The sequence below is a fragment of the Chinchilla lanigera genome, unplaced genomic scaffold, assembly GCF_000276665.1.
Source record: "Chinchilla lanigera isolate Chin_1 unplaced genomic scaffold, ChiLan1.0 scaffold00005, whole genome shotgun sequence".
NCBI classification, from domain to species: Eukaryota; Metazoa; Chordata; class Mammalia; order Rodentia; family Chinchillidae; genus Chinchilla; species Chinchilla lanigera.
Window position 1 is genome coordinate 5,834,824 of NW_004955406.1, and position 14,858 is coordinate 5,849,681.

General features: G+C 39.3%; 1 protein-coding gene across 2 annotated transcripts in view; it reads right to left on the minus strand.

The window, feature by feature from the left end:
• The window catches only part of Pld5 (phospholipase D family, member 5), a 184,316-nt gene that overhangs the window by 24,538 nt on the left and 144,920 nt on the right, over positions 1-14,858 (minus strand). For both annotated transcript variants that reach the window (XM_013520242.1, XM_013520247.1), the window contains 2 exons: positions 12,467-12,664; positions 3,654-3,790 (listed from right to left, as the gene is read on the minus strand). In XM_013520242.1, the coding sequence (XP_013375696.1) occupies positions 3,654-3,790; positions 12,467-12,664 (335 nt within the window). The remainder of the gene's footprint in view (positions 1-3,653; positions 3,791-12,466; positions 12,665-14,858) is intronic.

Consider the following 14,858-nt stretch of genomic DNA (forward strand, 5'->3'; position numbering starts at 1 on the left):
CATGTCTGTTAAGATTTGTCTTATATAGTTTGGTGCTCTGATATTTGGTGCATACATGTTTATGATTGTTATCTCTTCCTATTGCAGTTTTCCCCTAACAAGTATGTAGTGACTTTATCTCTTTTGATTGTTCTCAATTTGAAGTTTACATTGTCTGCAAACTTAATAGTTACACCTGCTTTTTTCTGGGTTCCTGTTACGTGGAGACTTGTTTTCTATCCTTTGACTTTCAGTCTACAGATTTCCTTCTGAGTAAAATGTGTTTCCTGCATACAGCATATTGTGCGATTTTGTTTCTTCATCCACTCTGCCAGTGTTTCTTTTGACTGGTGAATTAAGGCCATTTACATTTATGGTTATAACTGATATGTGTTGGCTTATCATTGTCATGTTATTTACTTGCTGTTGGTTTCCTACTTTTTCTACCTGTTTAATTGCTTGCTCTGCTTGAGGGTTCCTTTCTATTGTTCTTCTTGAAATTATGGTCAGTTTTTTCTTTGTCTTGAACTTCTTTTAGCACTCTTTGTAAGGATGGCTTGGCACTCCTGAAGTTCTTCAGTTGTTCTTTGTCGTGGAAATATTTTATTTCACTGTTAAATTTGAAGGATAGTTTGGCAGGATACATCAGTCTTGGTTGGAAGCTGTTTTGTCTCAGGACCTGTAATACTTTGCTCCAATCTTTTCTCAACTGCATGATTTGTGTTGAGAAGTCTGCCATGATTCTGATGGGGTTTCCTTTTACAGGTGATCTGTTTCTTTTCTCTAGCAGCTTTTAATATTGTGTTGTGTTGTTGGAGATCTGGGATCATTTTTTGTTTGTTAGTTTTGTTTTCCAGTACTGGGAACCGAACTCACGACCTTGCGCTTGCCAGGCAGGCTCTGTGCCACTGAGCTAAATCCCCAGCCCCGTGGGATCTTGATTATTATATGTCTGGGTGTAGTTTTATTTTGGTTATGACTAGTTGGCGTTCTATGTGCTTCATTTACCTGCATATCAGATTTTGTTTCCATGTTTGGGAAATTTTCCGCTATTATTTCTGCAAATATTCTTTTTATGTCATTTGTGCTGCCTCCTGCTGTTTCATTGACTCCTATTAGTCTTACATTATTCCTCTTTGCCTCATCTTGCAGCTGTTGAATTGATTTTTTCTGGTTCCTTGTTGAGTTTAAGAGATCCTTTCTTTCATGATCACTAGCTGCCATGCTGTCTTCAAGATCTGAAATTCTATCTTCGGCTTCATTCAAGCAGTTTTGCCAGCTTTCTATGTAAGTTTTAATTTTCTGGATATCTCTTTGAATCTGTTTCATGCATTCTAGTTCATTCCTATATTGTTCATTTAATATTTCCATCTGTTGCCTACGTTCATCTATTTTTTCATATATTTCTTCTTTAGATGTGCTGAGCAATTCTTTCATTCTTATTGTCATTTCATTTTTTTCCCTGAGAGATTATTTCTGATCTGATCTCTTCTATGGGCTGATGGAGTTGTTTCTTTACTTCCATTGCACCCATCTCAGCAATTTCAGGTAAGTGTTTACCAAGTTCTCCTATGTCAATGTCTCCTGGACTTGTTCTGAGTGGGGTGGAGTTCTGAGATTGCATTTTAGTACTTCGTCTTGTCATGTTTGATGCCCGAGGCAGAACACTCAGTCTCCGTCTTCCCTGGCAGCTCAGAAAAGGTCACTTGTGTCCCTAGTTTTCCCGGTGGTCAGGCTTGCCCCTCAGTGTCTGCTGAGATGTGCTTCTTAGTCTGGGGTCTTCTGGCAGATGGCAAAGTGTATCTAGTTCTTCCAGGTCTCAGACGCAAACTGTGATGTCAGCCAATGGCAGACTGTCTGATCCAGTGTCCCCTCACAGCTCAGGGCACGTGTATGACCCAGAAGCATGCTGTACTGGTGGTGCAATCATGGACCAGTGGTCCGGTGTCCCCAGGCAGTTCAGGGCATAGGCAGAACCCAGACAGGAATCGCAGGATCAACAGTTCATGGACCACCTGATTCTGCATTTCTAGGCAGCTCAGGGATCGCAGAGAAGCCAGACATGGGCTGCACTGGTGGTGATCATGGACTGCCTGTGTCTGTGACCTCTAGGAGGTCAGGGCAGAAGTAAAGCCCAGAGGCAAACCGTGGTGCCAGCAGCTCATGGGCTGCCTACTCTAGTACTTCAGGCGGTGCAGGGCATGTGCAGGGAGGGCCCAAACATGAATCCTGATGTTTTCCATGCTAATTCCTTTCCCCTATTCCATGGGGCTTTATGGAACAAAGGTTTTGTCAAACTTGAGCGCACATCATCCTATCTTAACATGTAACTGTGTGAACTTAACCTATTCTTCTCCATAGCAGGAAAATCAGCAACAATCTGTGATAGTTAAACATCTTCCCAAAGTGAAGCTGAAGCCTAAAACCAACCTAGAACCAAATAAGCAACAAATGGGAGAAACAAAAATAAGAAAAAAGATGTGAACATGTGTGGAAAAAAATCCATGAATGTTCAAAGGATGTGAAATATTTTAAAGTAAAAGCATCTAATAACACATATTTTGCAGTTTAAAAATGTCTTTCCCCTGACTGTCATTAGAGATGCTCATTTCCTGGCAGACTCCATTCAGAATTCAACATTCATCTGCATAAAGAAGTCACATATTATGCCTATGTGGGTTGCAAAACTGAAAAATATTCAAGCAATAAGGGATACACTTGTTCAACCCCAGGAATGTTATTTTGAAGTTGTCATGGCCCAAATAGAAAAGGTCTAGGGTTGCACTCCTGCCAATGTGCATTTTTGAAACATTTCCTGGGTTTAAAACGATGATTTGAAACACTGACAAGCACCCAAATCTCCATATTCCCAGCAAGAGGGCAAAGGTGGGGCCACCTGGGTGTGGCCATCCATTTAGATGTGCAGTGGTTTCCCAAAGACTTTGTCACCAAGTCTGTCCCTCAATCTGCTCCAGGTACCTGCGTGCTTTACAAGGTTGAACCATAAGAAACAATGCTGATCCTTTTCTCACAGAGAGAAATGCACGTACTGAAAGCATCCACATTGTAAATTTCTTAGAATTTCTCCTTTACATTGAGAAAACATGTGAGTTTAACATCTGATGAAGACTGCTGTGAATTCAAGAAAGCAATGACTCAAGTTTCACTTAGCACGCCTTTGGGTACATCCTTATTAATAATTTTAAAATAGTACAATTTCAAAAATATTTTATTTTACTTCATTTTATTTTATTCTATTTTATTTATCTTGCATCCCTGGAGATCAACCCCAGTGGTTTACAAATGCTAAGCAAGTGCTGTCACTAAGCTATACCTCTAGCCTTTTGTATGTTTGTTTGCTTTATTTAGTATTGTATTTTATTCTTCTTCTCAGGTAATTTTCAAAGTGAAAACAACCCAACTTTCCTTCCAAAACCACTCTCATGCCTGTAGTGTGCACTGCTGAGGGACCTCAGAAGGATGAGGCTCCTTGCCCTTGAACTTGACTCCCTGGGGAGGAGATGCATCATGGGTAAAGTGCAAATGCGCACCAGCTGTACTTGAACTGTGCTCACTTCCTGACGCCACCTGACAGCATCTCAGTTTCCCCTGTGGCACCAGCTCAGTGCTTGGCTCTGAGGCTGCGCTCTCACTTGAGGCAGGCACTCACTGACCTTTTGGTGCTTGTGCTGGAGATGGGCAGATAGTCCGTGACAGCGATGTACACGTACTGCTTGGCATCATCTATCACGCTGTAGATGGCATCAATGTCAAAGCTTCTGTTTTTAGGGCAAAAGAGTTTGGGAGAGTTCTGTGAAGACACAAAGACCAAAATGTTGGGGCATTAACTGTTGGCATGGAACCAAATTTTTGCAAACCTACTTTTTGTTTCCCAATTGGATTAGAGGAAGATATTTTTGTCTTACTGATGTTGAGGCATGGAGACCTCAAGGTTAGGTGCGATGGATCTTGAGTCTGTCCTTTCAGTCTGATTCAGGACAGAATTCTTGCTTTCATTACACACACCTCTCTGTGTGTGTAGTGGGTGGAAGGACTCCAGCCTTGACCTTGTACAGTTCTGGGAAACCCACCTCCCCCCTCATCCATAGCTGTTAATTTTCTTGATGGCAAGCAATTTATTCTAGATATTTCACTGCAGGGTTGATGTGACCATGAAAACAGTTGAGATACAGAATCTAAAACTTGTATTTTTCCCCCCAACACTTTCAGGAAGAGTAATGTTGCTTGTAGAAGAAGGTCATCAATAATCCTATGGAAGAAACTGAGTGAGTTATTTAGATGCCCAAATTCATCAAGCACCCTAGAGAAGAAGGATATTCTGCCAGGCTTCAGCAAATGAAAAAAAGGAGCAAACTGTGCTTGCAGTATTTTTTCATGTTGCTTGAAGTTTCCATCTTATAAAAATATGATGTTTTTAGATTCAGTTTTTATAGCAAGGGAAAGATGTACTTTGGTTTTTTTCATTATTTTTCCTTGGACAGAATTGGAGATAGTGTTCTCTACAGTTCCTGTCTTTCTTGGACATCAATATACTGTGGCAAGTCTGGAAGCACAAAAAATTCAACAAGTGTTTAATATCTAAAGGCTGAATAGATGGTTTTTGAAACTGTTCAGAATAAATGAGACTACTGGACAGTCAGAATCTTTGTCACTTCCGATATATGTCCTGTTCCACATTGGTAGTAATCCCCACCCTAGTCCATCACGAGCTGAAGTTACTGAAATGGATCCATGTGGTAAGAAAGGAGCATGCTGAGAGTCACCCTCCTTCTAGGCATCACTGTCCAGAAAGTCCTCTTGGTAGGCGATGAGCACTATGTGTTTTTGATCACTTATTTTTTTCTTTTGGAATGAAGATGAGCTTCCAATTTCAACGACAAGCAGGATATACATTCAAACATCGGTACGTGTTGGTCCTGTGCTCACTTCCCAGCACACAGATATACAGGTATCCATCTGTCACCAAAACATAGCACTTGCCTCTCCAGGGTTTCCAGGACAGGTCCTTCCCTCTTCTGACTGCCAGTTCTCTCACTCAGGCACTAGTGCCCTTTGCGGGGCTTTTTAACAACTTCCTAATCCACTGCCTTGTCTCCATCATGTTTGACAAACAAATGTGACTCTCAGGTTGAAATGCATCCTGTTCTCTGGGAATGCAGCCTGAATTCTCTGGAAGGAGTATATCCATGGCTGTTGCTCCACTGTCCTTATTTGCTGGCCACCATGGACTCTGTGTCCCCAGGTTGTAATAACCACCAGCCCATGGCTCTGTCCTCATCTTATCAGCCTCTGGGCACTTGCTCAGCTGGTCTCTCCAGCTGATGAGTTTCACCATTTTTGGCCACCAAGGTCCTATTGGTCCTGCTATCTAAATTCCAGCTCAAATATGATCTCTTCCAGGAGTCTTTTCTTCAGAACCTCAACCCCACATTGCCTGCCCCACCTCTGCACTCCTATACTATTTATGTCTTTTAACCATCATATTAAGCGTACAGTTCAATGACACTATATGCATTGAGAGTGTTGTGCAACCATTGTCACCATCCACCTGCAGAATTTACTTATTTAGCATATTCAAATTTATGCTACAATGACTTGCACTTACCTCCCCTCCTCAACTACATGTTTCTACTTATTTTAGGACTCTTAATTTCTTATATTCATTAAAAATTAAATATTAAAATCATTCATTTTCCTCAGTCTGCTGTGTCTACTTTAAACATGTTTCAGGATATCCTGGAGAAGCTAAGGATTTTACCTCTGGACAGTTCCTAGGCTAACTCTGAAATGTATCTAAGTACCCATGTTTTTATTTCTGTTAAAAGCACCCAGAATTTCATCACATGATCCCAGAATGGATTTTATTTGTTGGTGGCCTTTACTGTCTTATAACTAGAGGTCCAGAGGAAAGAGCAGGACTTTGGTGATATGGGCCAGATTCTAGCCCTTTAGCCTGAGACACTTTGGTGGTTTCCTTACACCTTGAGTCTCTGCTTCTTAATGGGGTAACAGTGATTTGCCTTTCATGCTGGTTTACCTTGAGGCTTTTCAAGAGAATGGTTTGTTTCCTGGCTGGGTCCTGTGCTCCTCTTCTGAGCTTGCTTCCATTCAGTTAGCAAAGATTCCAAGTGCCTGCCATGCTCTCAGTCCACATAGGTACCAGGCATGCATTGATGATCAACGCAGGGTCCCCCTTCTGTAGAGCTTTGGGTTAGCACATGTCACATGCTCTTGTGTTCTTTATCTACATCCTTATCTGCTGGTTCATGATAACCCATTTGGTTATCTCTTAGGCCTTATACCATGCAATATACCTTACACCATACCTTATAAAATGTGCTTAGTATGTGTGGAAGGAATGTGAAAGTGTTTCAGAGATTAATAAAAGTTGAAGGTTTGTCTGAACCCACACTCCAATCCCAGTTGGAGTTGCTTTATTCTAGATATTTCAAAACATATATGAACTGATGTTTGTCAGTGTTTATCTGCATTATTGTTTCCTAAGGTCCTCTGCCTAACACAATGCCTAGAACTTGGCATATGCTCCTGTGTTTACAGAGGAAGGTGTGTTTACTTACAACAAAGTCACTGTCCCTGAGAGCTTGCCAGTGATTTCTTATGTGTTCCAGAGCCTCTACCTTTATAAATAGTGCCTGCATGTGTTAGTGTCATACAAACTTTTTCAAGGTATAGATGAATAAAGTATAACACAAAAGAATAATCTAATACTCTGGCATAGGATTTTTAAAGTAGGAAATCATTATGAACTAAATAAAATTAACTAGTTCCAGGTGTACAATTAGAATGCACTCTAGAATAAATTTCCTGAGCATGGCAATATGTATTCTTTGTTTCACAGTGAAGTAGGAAAAGGAAAATACAGATCTTACTCTATATTTTAGCTCTGTGATAATTTTTTAGCAATCAAAAACTTTGGGCACTCCATTTCTGGGTTAATCTAGGTTCCTCTCTTAGATAAATAAGTGCCTTATATGTGCAAGTAATGTATTTTGCACATTCACTCAGTACTTTCGTTTTAAAGATCTTTTCATGTTTTTTTTATTTATTTCATAATGATTTCCTATTTTTTAAAAAGTCCAAACTCTAATTGCAGAATATAACATTAAAATGTAATTAAATATGAAAAGACCAGAATGGGAGAAAATACTTGCATATTACATATCTGGTCAAAGCCTTCCATCCAGAACATATAATGAATTTTTAACTCTGTCTTTTAGAAAACCCTATTTAAAACTAGGCAAAGTACTTGATAGATATTTCTCCAAAAAAGACACACAAATGGCCAACAAGCTCATTAAAACAGGCCAATGAAGACCACAATGAATTTCATTTCATATTCACTAGCAGGCTAAAATAAGGTAGAGTGTTGCTAAGAACGTGGAGAAAATGAAGCTTTCAAATACTGCTGGTGGGATTTTAAAATGGTGCAAATAATTTGGAAAACAGCTTGGTAGTTTCCCCAAATTCCCAGCTTGTACTCCCCAGCATAGAGTACAACAGTATTAGCAGTTCTACTCCTAAGTATAAACCCAAAAGAAATGAAAATAGTATTCAAATAAAAACATGTGCATGACTGTTCATTGTCGCACTATTCACATAGCCAGAGGGAAGAAACATCCAAATATTCCCCAGCTGGCAGTCACATAGACAATATGTGGCACATCTTATATGGGCATATGACTGGATAATGAAAAGAAATGAAGGAAGAGCTGAGGATGATGATACACATCTGTAATCCCAGCTTCTCTGGAGGCTGAGGCAGGAGGATCACAAATTGGAGGCCAAAGTGGGCAACATAGTGAGACCCTGTCTCAAAATAAAGAAATAAAAAGGGACATAGATGTAGCTTATTGGTAGAGCACTTGCAAGCACCAGGCCCTGTATCCAATCCTTAGTGCTGTTGTTACACACACACACACACACACACACACACACACACACACAGAAGACAGAAATGCAGGAAGCAGTGATACACAGCACAACAGAGATGAAATGAAAATGTTAGATGAAAGAAGGTGGTTGCAAGATTACATATTCTATTATATCACGTAGTTTAAATGTCTAGTAAAAGCAAACCCATACAGAGAAAGTAAATTAGTGGGTGCGAGGGGCAGGGAAAAGGGAAAATGGGGAGTTATGGCTCTTTATGGTAAAGAAAATATCCTAAAACTAGATGGTGGCAATGACTGAAAAGCTCTGTGACTATACTAAAACTCACTGAACCCAATATTTTACAAAAGTGTAAACTTTTTGATAAATAAATTAAATGTCTGGGGCTGGGGTTGTGCCTCAGTGGTCGAGCTCTTACCTTGCATGCACAAGGCCCTCGGGTTAAATCCCCAGCACCACACATACACACACACACATACACACACACAAATGTCAATAGAGCTGTTGAAGGTGTAATGAATAACACACACCGGAAGTCCTGGGGAGGAATGTAATATGGCATCTTCTTCCACAGCAGCATCAAGCTCTGTTCGACGTCTGTCCCTCACTAAATATATCGCAGTACATATGACTGATGGGTGAACAAACTGAATAATAAACAACAAGAAATGGAATCTGTCTAGCACCCAGATCAATAAAAATAGACCTTGAACTACTAGTCTTTGTTCCTGAAAGCAAGGCATATTTTTTTTGTTTTTGATTTTCAGAGGCATAATCATAAGGGCTTTGAAAAGAAATTTACATGACAAAAACTATCATTTTCACCTTCCAATTTCAATGGGAAATGCAAGAAAATTAGAATCATCTGGCCCCAAGTTACTAGAAATCACATAGTTAAATCTGTCCAAGTACCTATTTGTGGTCTATGAGAAAATTAGAAATAATCCATATTTATATCATAGCTTAAACTTCATATTTAGCTATGCTGTTCTCAATGATCTAAGAGTAATTTTGGGAATTGCTATTCTATGATCTTCAAATATTCTTTTCACATCTCCCAAATATACTTTTTGTGTTCAACTTTGTCTTGAGACCATCAACTTATAAAAAATACTACTTTATGATGTTTTACAACAAATATATTGAACTTAAATAAATTTGTCTTGGCATTTGTTTGGATTACACTACTGAAAAAAATGATCTGCATTCTGGAACTTTCCACTGGTATCACTGCTAATAAATCTAGCCCAAAATTTATGGCTGCTTGTAGGAAGCACTGACTGAATGAGATCCTGGGAATGCTAATGATGAAAACAATCTCATACATGATTGTCAGAGCAGAAAACAATGAGGAAGATGATTGCAAACAATTAGATATACAAATGTGATCAATGTTAGAATAGAGGTGAGATCAGGGAGTTCAATTCCAGGAGCAGGAGTTTCCTGACTTTTACTTAACACCTGTAGGATCTTATAACTTTCCTAAAATAGTTTTCAATCAATAACCTGTTGAATTGAAATTTAAAGGTAGGTTTCATATTATTATTAATAGGAAATACAAAATGAAACAAGAAATGAAAATAAAAAGAGAATGAAAACATCACACAGTATAAAAGAATACCAAATATATATATTTTGCAGCTCATTTTGTAGTTATCTCTTGAATAACTTCAAAATAGCCCTAGAGTACCACAAAAGCCAGGCAGTTTAGTAGGTTTTGCTAAAGGCCTGAGACCTCTCTTGGTGGTAGATATGTTAATCTTAAAATTAACAGAAGACCCTTCCCCTTTTCAAGCATCAGAATTTAAAATTATGCAGCAACCTCATTCACTTACTTCAAAATCCAGTGATTATCCAAAATGGGCTCATTGGTCCCTCTCTCCCTCCCTCCCACCCTCCCTTCTTCTTTTTCCTTTTTCTCCCCTGCCTTCCTCCTTTCTGCCCTTCCCTTCCCTCCCTAACCCCTGCTTCTCCCTGCTTTCGTGGCTCTGGGAATTAGACCCAGGGCCTTGCATACATTAGGCAAACACTCTGCCACTGAGCTATATTCCAGCCCCAAGTCCTCTATTTGATGCTGCTTCCAGTCTGCTCTGCTATACCCCTTGCTTAGGCTGGGGTGTCATGTCATCCTGTTTTCTATTGCTGCTCATATAGAAAAGGAAATACTATCGGCCTTCTGGCCTTACAGGTTGCCTTCAGATGCAATGAAAATGTATATATACACAAGATAGCTGAGATAATTGTACTACTAATTTCTATTAGTTCATTGATAGGAACAGTTAGAGCTTATATTGTCCAATCAATTTTGCATGCCTACGTCTGATAATCTGAGCAACTACTTTGATGATAACAATATACAATATAACAACCATTGTTAATTTCCTATCATCTTGTTTTGAAATTCTGTATCATTTTTATTGTTTTTGCACTTTAAAAAAAGAAAAGAAAATGCATGTATGACATAATTTTGTTAATAAAAGGCCACTGCATTATGCTACTTGCTACTACATTCTAGACTACACTTTAAAAATTTATTTGAAAAAAGACTTCTTAAAGTTCTATTTGATGTTCAAGAAATGCAAATGCTGAGATTCCACATCACCCTAGAAAGAATGGCTATTATTAAGAAGTCAACCAATAACAAATACTGGCGAGGCTGTTGGGAAAAAGGAATCTTCCGCTGTTGGTAGGAGTGTAGACTGGTGCAACCACTGTGGAAATCAGTGTGGAGATTCATCAAAAAACTAATGTACCAATAAACTTAAGTAAGAAAAAAAATAGAAGTAGAAGTTTCATTCAACCCAGCGATTTCCTTTCTTGGTATTTTCCTGAAAGAATTAAGAGCATCGTACCACAGTGATATATGCACACCTGTGTTTATACTGGCACAGTTTATAATAGCTAAAATCTTTGAGACAACCCAAATGCCCATCAACTGATGAATGGATGAAGATGTGTGTGTTTTTTTAATACAATGGAGTACTATTCCACCATAAAGAAGGATAAACTTGAGACATTTCTAGCTAAATAGATGCATCTTGAGATCATACTTTTAAGTGAAATAAATCAGACAAACATGTTTAAGTACCACATTGTTTCTCTGGTATGAGAAATTGAAAGTGTAAATAAGGACCAAAATATATAATAGATATTTTAAAATAGGAAGAAAATGTTCAAATGGGAAGGGGAACTAGGGGGGGAGGAGGGGAAAGGAAAGAAGGGAAAAGAAAAAATGAGAACAAAGGAAAAATGGAAACAAAGCTTTTATAAATAGGGAGGAGAAGCAGAGTTTCAGGGAGGGGAGGGGAATGGGAAAAATCAATGAATCAAGTTATACCATATACAGGTAAAAATTCCCTATGATGAGTGTAATCATTATATATACCTAAAATGTACCAATCAGCTTAATTAATAAATTCATTGGTAAAATAAAAAAAGTTCTATTTGATGAAAATCCTTCATAGGCCATCTAGTGCTTTCGCATATATGTGAATTTGTTATTTAAGGCAAACAACTTCAACTTGCTTTTTCCCCTCTAGTAGTGCTTTTCTAAATGTTCAGATTGTGCTTTTATGTGAATAGGCAAAAAGGCTATACATGCAGTTCACTCTCTGATATAATGCTCATTAGTGACAGAAAAGTTGTTGGCCTAAGAACACTGATACCAACCAAAAGAGAAATAGCAATATTTGTATTTGTTGGAAGCATGGCTTAGAGATGTTTCTCTGAGCCCCAGGATCAATCCAGAAGGTTAATTTCAATCAGACCTTTCAAGTCTCATCCCAGATGCAATGGATCAAATCTTAGGTGGGGTGGGTAGAAGGGAGAAGTGTAACTCTGCATTAGAACAGGCTCCCTCTGGGGTTTTAGATACTGAAGTTTCAGGACTGGGGCTGCCTCTTCCCAGCAACTGCAAGAAGCTGTGGGGTGTGTGGGGGGGTGGTGGACCAGGAAATGAGGGTGAGGCGGGGGGTGGTGGTGGTGGTGGTGGGTGGGTATTGGATTTCAGTGGAGTCAGAGTCTGAGACGCTCAGGGCAGGAAGCCTTGTCCTGTGGAAGGACCTTTGCCTGCTGGTCGCACACAAATACAGTAGCTCTGCACAGGTCTGTTTTATACACCAAGATCCCCTGTGATACTTCTCATCAAAGAAATATACTGCTAAAACCATCTGGGAATCATTGATGTATGGCATGGAAAACAGGCTAATCTTTGCTAATGGGCTAATCAAAAGACCTTGGTAGTGGTGCCTTTCTTTGCACTTCCTGTGTGATGGATTTTGTGTGAAAAAAGTTTTGATATCTTTATCTGTAGAATGGTTACAATCCCCTTCGCACCTTATGAGATAATTGTGGGGATCAAACCAGGTTTTCACTGGGGTCAGCACATACATGAGCAAAAGAGAGGACACATTTTAATTCTTCAAGGGGTGAGATAGAATCAGTCTACCTAATTCTTTTTTGCTCAACACAAGATCACACTGAAACACTGCAACTTAATAAAGAGACTTTGGAGAAGGAAGAGAGGGATGGCAGGGGGAAGAGGTGGACAACTCACCGACACAAATGCTTGAGATTTGGTTTCGTTCAACTGAAGTTGCAATTTCTTTTCATTGTCATAAACTCCATAGAGTCTCTTGGACCAGGTCTGAGGTACTCTGCTCTTGAATTTTAATGAACTGTATAAAGCAAATATCCTTTGTAAATCTAGGACCAGGCAGCTGCAGTTGTAGAAGATGACACCGAGCTCTTTCATCTGTGAATTAAAATCGAAAGCATCAATGTAATGTGCCGCTGATGGTGTTAATTTCAGAAAAAATGCATAAGGAAGCAATACTGGTGACATCCTTTTTCATGCATTTGTTATTACACGGAAGAATGGAGCTACAATCATATTATAGTATATAGAAGAGATGTGTCAAAATTTTTAAACAGAACTTTTGCTTGTTTTTGTATTTAGGTTCTTACAGATTAGTTCCGCATAGTATTCATCTACATTTTTTTCCACCATAGGCCCTTCAGATTTGTTTCCTTAACACTAGTACTTTTAAAATTTTTTTTCATTTTAAAGAGTAAAAGAAGGATAACATAATAATAGGGGGGGGCTTACCAAATTACAGACAAAGTGGTAGGAAATTATCAATGGTTATTGTTTTACATATTGTTATCTACAGGATAGTTTCCCAGGAAAACAAATAGACAAATAATAGTGAACACTAGTATTTTTTGTATGGATCCTTAAATCATGCGGCAAGTCAAAGACTGACTGTAAACTGCAACATAACAGAAGGGTTACAGTCATGGCTTCTGGTCATGTTGCCTGGAATTAGGTTCCCAACTTGACAAATTTCCAGCTACGTGGCTTTGGGCATCCTATTTAATCTCTGGAACTGATTGTCTTTTTCCATAAGCTGGAGTTGAAAGCATTTATTTCATACAGTTATTTTGAGACTTAAGATGATTAATGCACATAAAGGAACAGAGCTCATTGCCTGGTAATCACAAAAACCATAGCAGTTATTATTTTTACTAACATTGCACAGACCTTAAGAGGAAAGGACCAATAGAATGTTGCAACAAAAAGATCTAAGAGATTATTCCATCCACTTCCCTCAATGCATACATATGTGCACTAATGAGGGAAGTAAAGCTCACACAGATAAATAAAAATACAAGTTGGAGATCGAATCAGTAATAAACAAGGGCTCTGAATGCAGATTTTCTCATTCCCAATCAAAAGTAGCCATGAACATAAGTGCATAGGCTCCTTTGAGTACCGTTTCATGAGGCTGAATCACTAAGCAATTGGTTAACATAATAGTTCCTCACATCATCAGCTGTGTGGCTTTGGACAAGCTAAAGAGCTTTTCTCCAGGGAAGAAGCAAGAAGTGGTCCCTGATATGTGGTAGTTGGCATGTAACTCTCAGTGATATCTTGTACTTCCAGGAACTCGCCACACACAGCGAGGCCTGGACCTCCTGTTCAACCATTCCACCAAGCCCTGACATCAGACAGGGTCACTCTGTGACCATCCATGATGGTTCCAGACACAAACAAGACCATGTTGTAATCATGACTAAAGACACACACAAACATGAATGCTATTCAAGCTACCCTAAGGTCCAAACATCTCACGGCCTGGCTCACAGGAGTGACTGCTGTTTCTTTACTAATTGTAGCTCAGTTCCACCTCCTTCTTACTCTCCTACAAATAAAACTTATTAAGATACCCTATCATAGAATTGTCCACACTTCCTAACAACATCCAATTCTGACCAAAGCCCTCATCCTTAACCCCCCAAATATATGACACAAGCCCAGATCCCGTCATACATCCTAATCCTGCTTCCTAAGATACCGCACAGCTCCCATGGTGTTACTTCCCCCTTGTCCTATGGAGCAGGCGTTCGGTTTCCTTCTTCTTCCTGTCCTGCAGTGGGAGGACAGGGACACAGCCTCATGCTACACCATGTCACAGTGTAACAGCCCATGGTCACCAGCACTCAATTTACTGATCTAGTCTATCTTTAGCTGTTTTTTAGACAGAAATACTAAGTACTCAGTACTATTCCAAAGGAAACCAGAAGTTGCTCAGATAACAGAGAAGAGGTCCTTTAGGGGAAATGACCAAGGAAAGGCAATAATAATGACATGTGCAGACAGGAATAAAGAAGGGCTGTACTTTGAGATGAGGCTTTTCCTTTTATGCAGGTTTTTTTTTTTTCCTCTTGGGTACCAGGAATCAAACTCAGGACCCTGCACTTGCCAGGCAGGTGCTTATGCCACTGAGCTATACCCTCCAGCCCCGAGGCTTTTCCTTTTAGAACCTAAAGCTAAATAGTACTCCTGAATGATTTTGAACATAACTGTCCTCTGGTCTCCACTTCTGTTGTAGAGCTCATTTTGGACATTTACTATAACATACCTTAATCTGGAAATCCGGTGACCT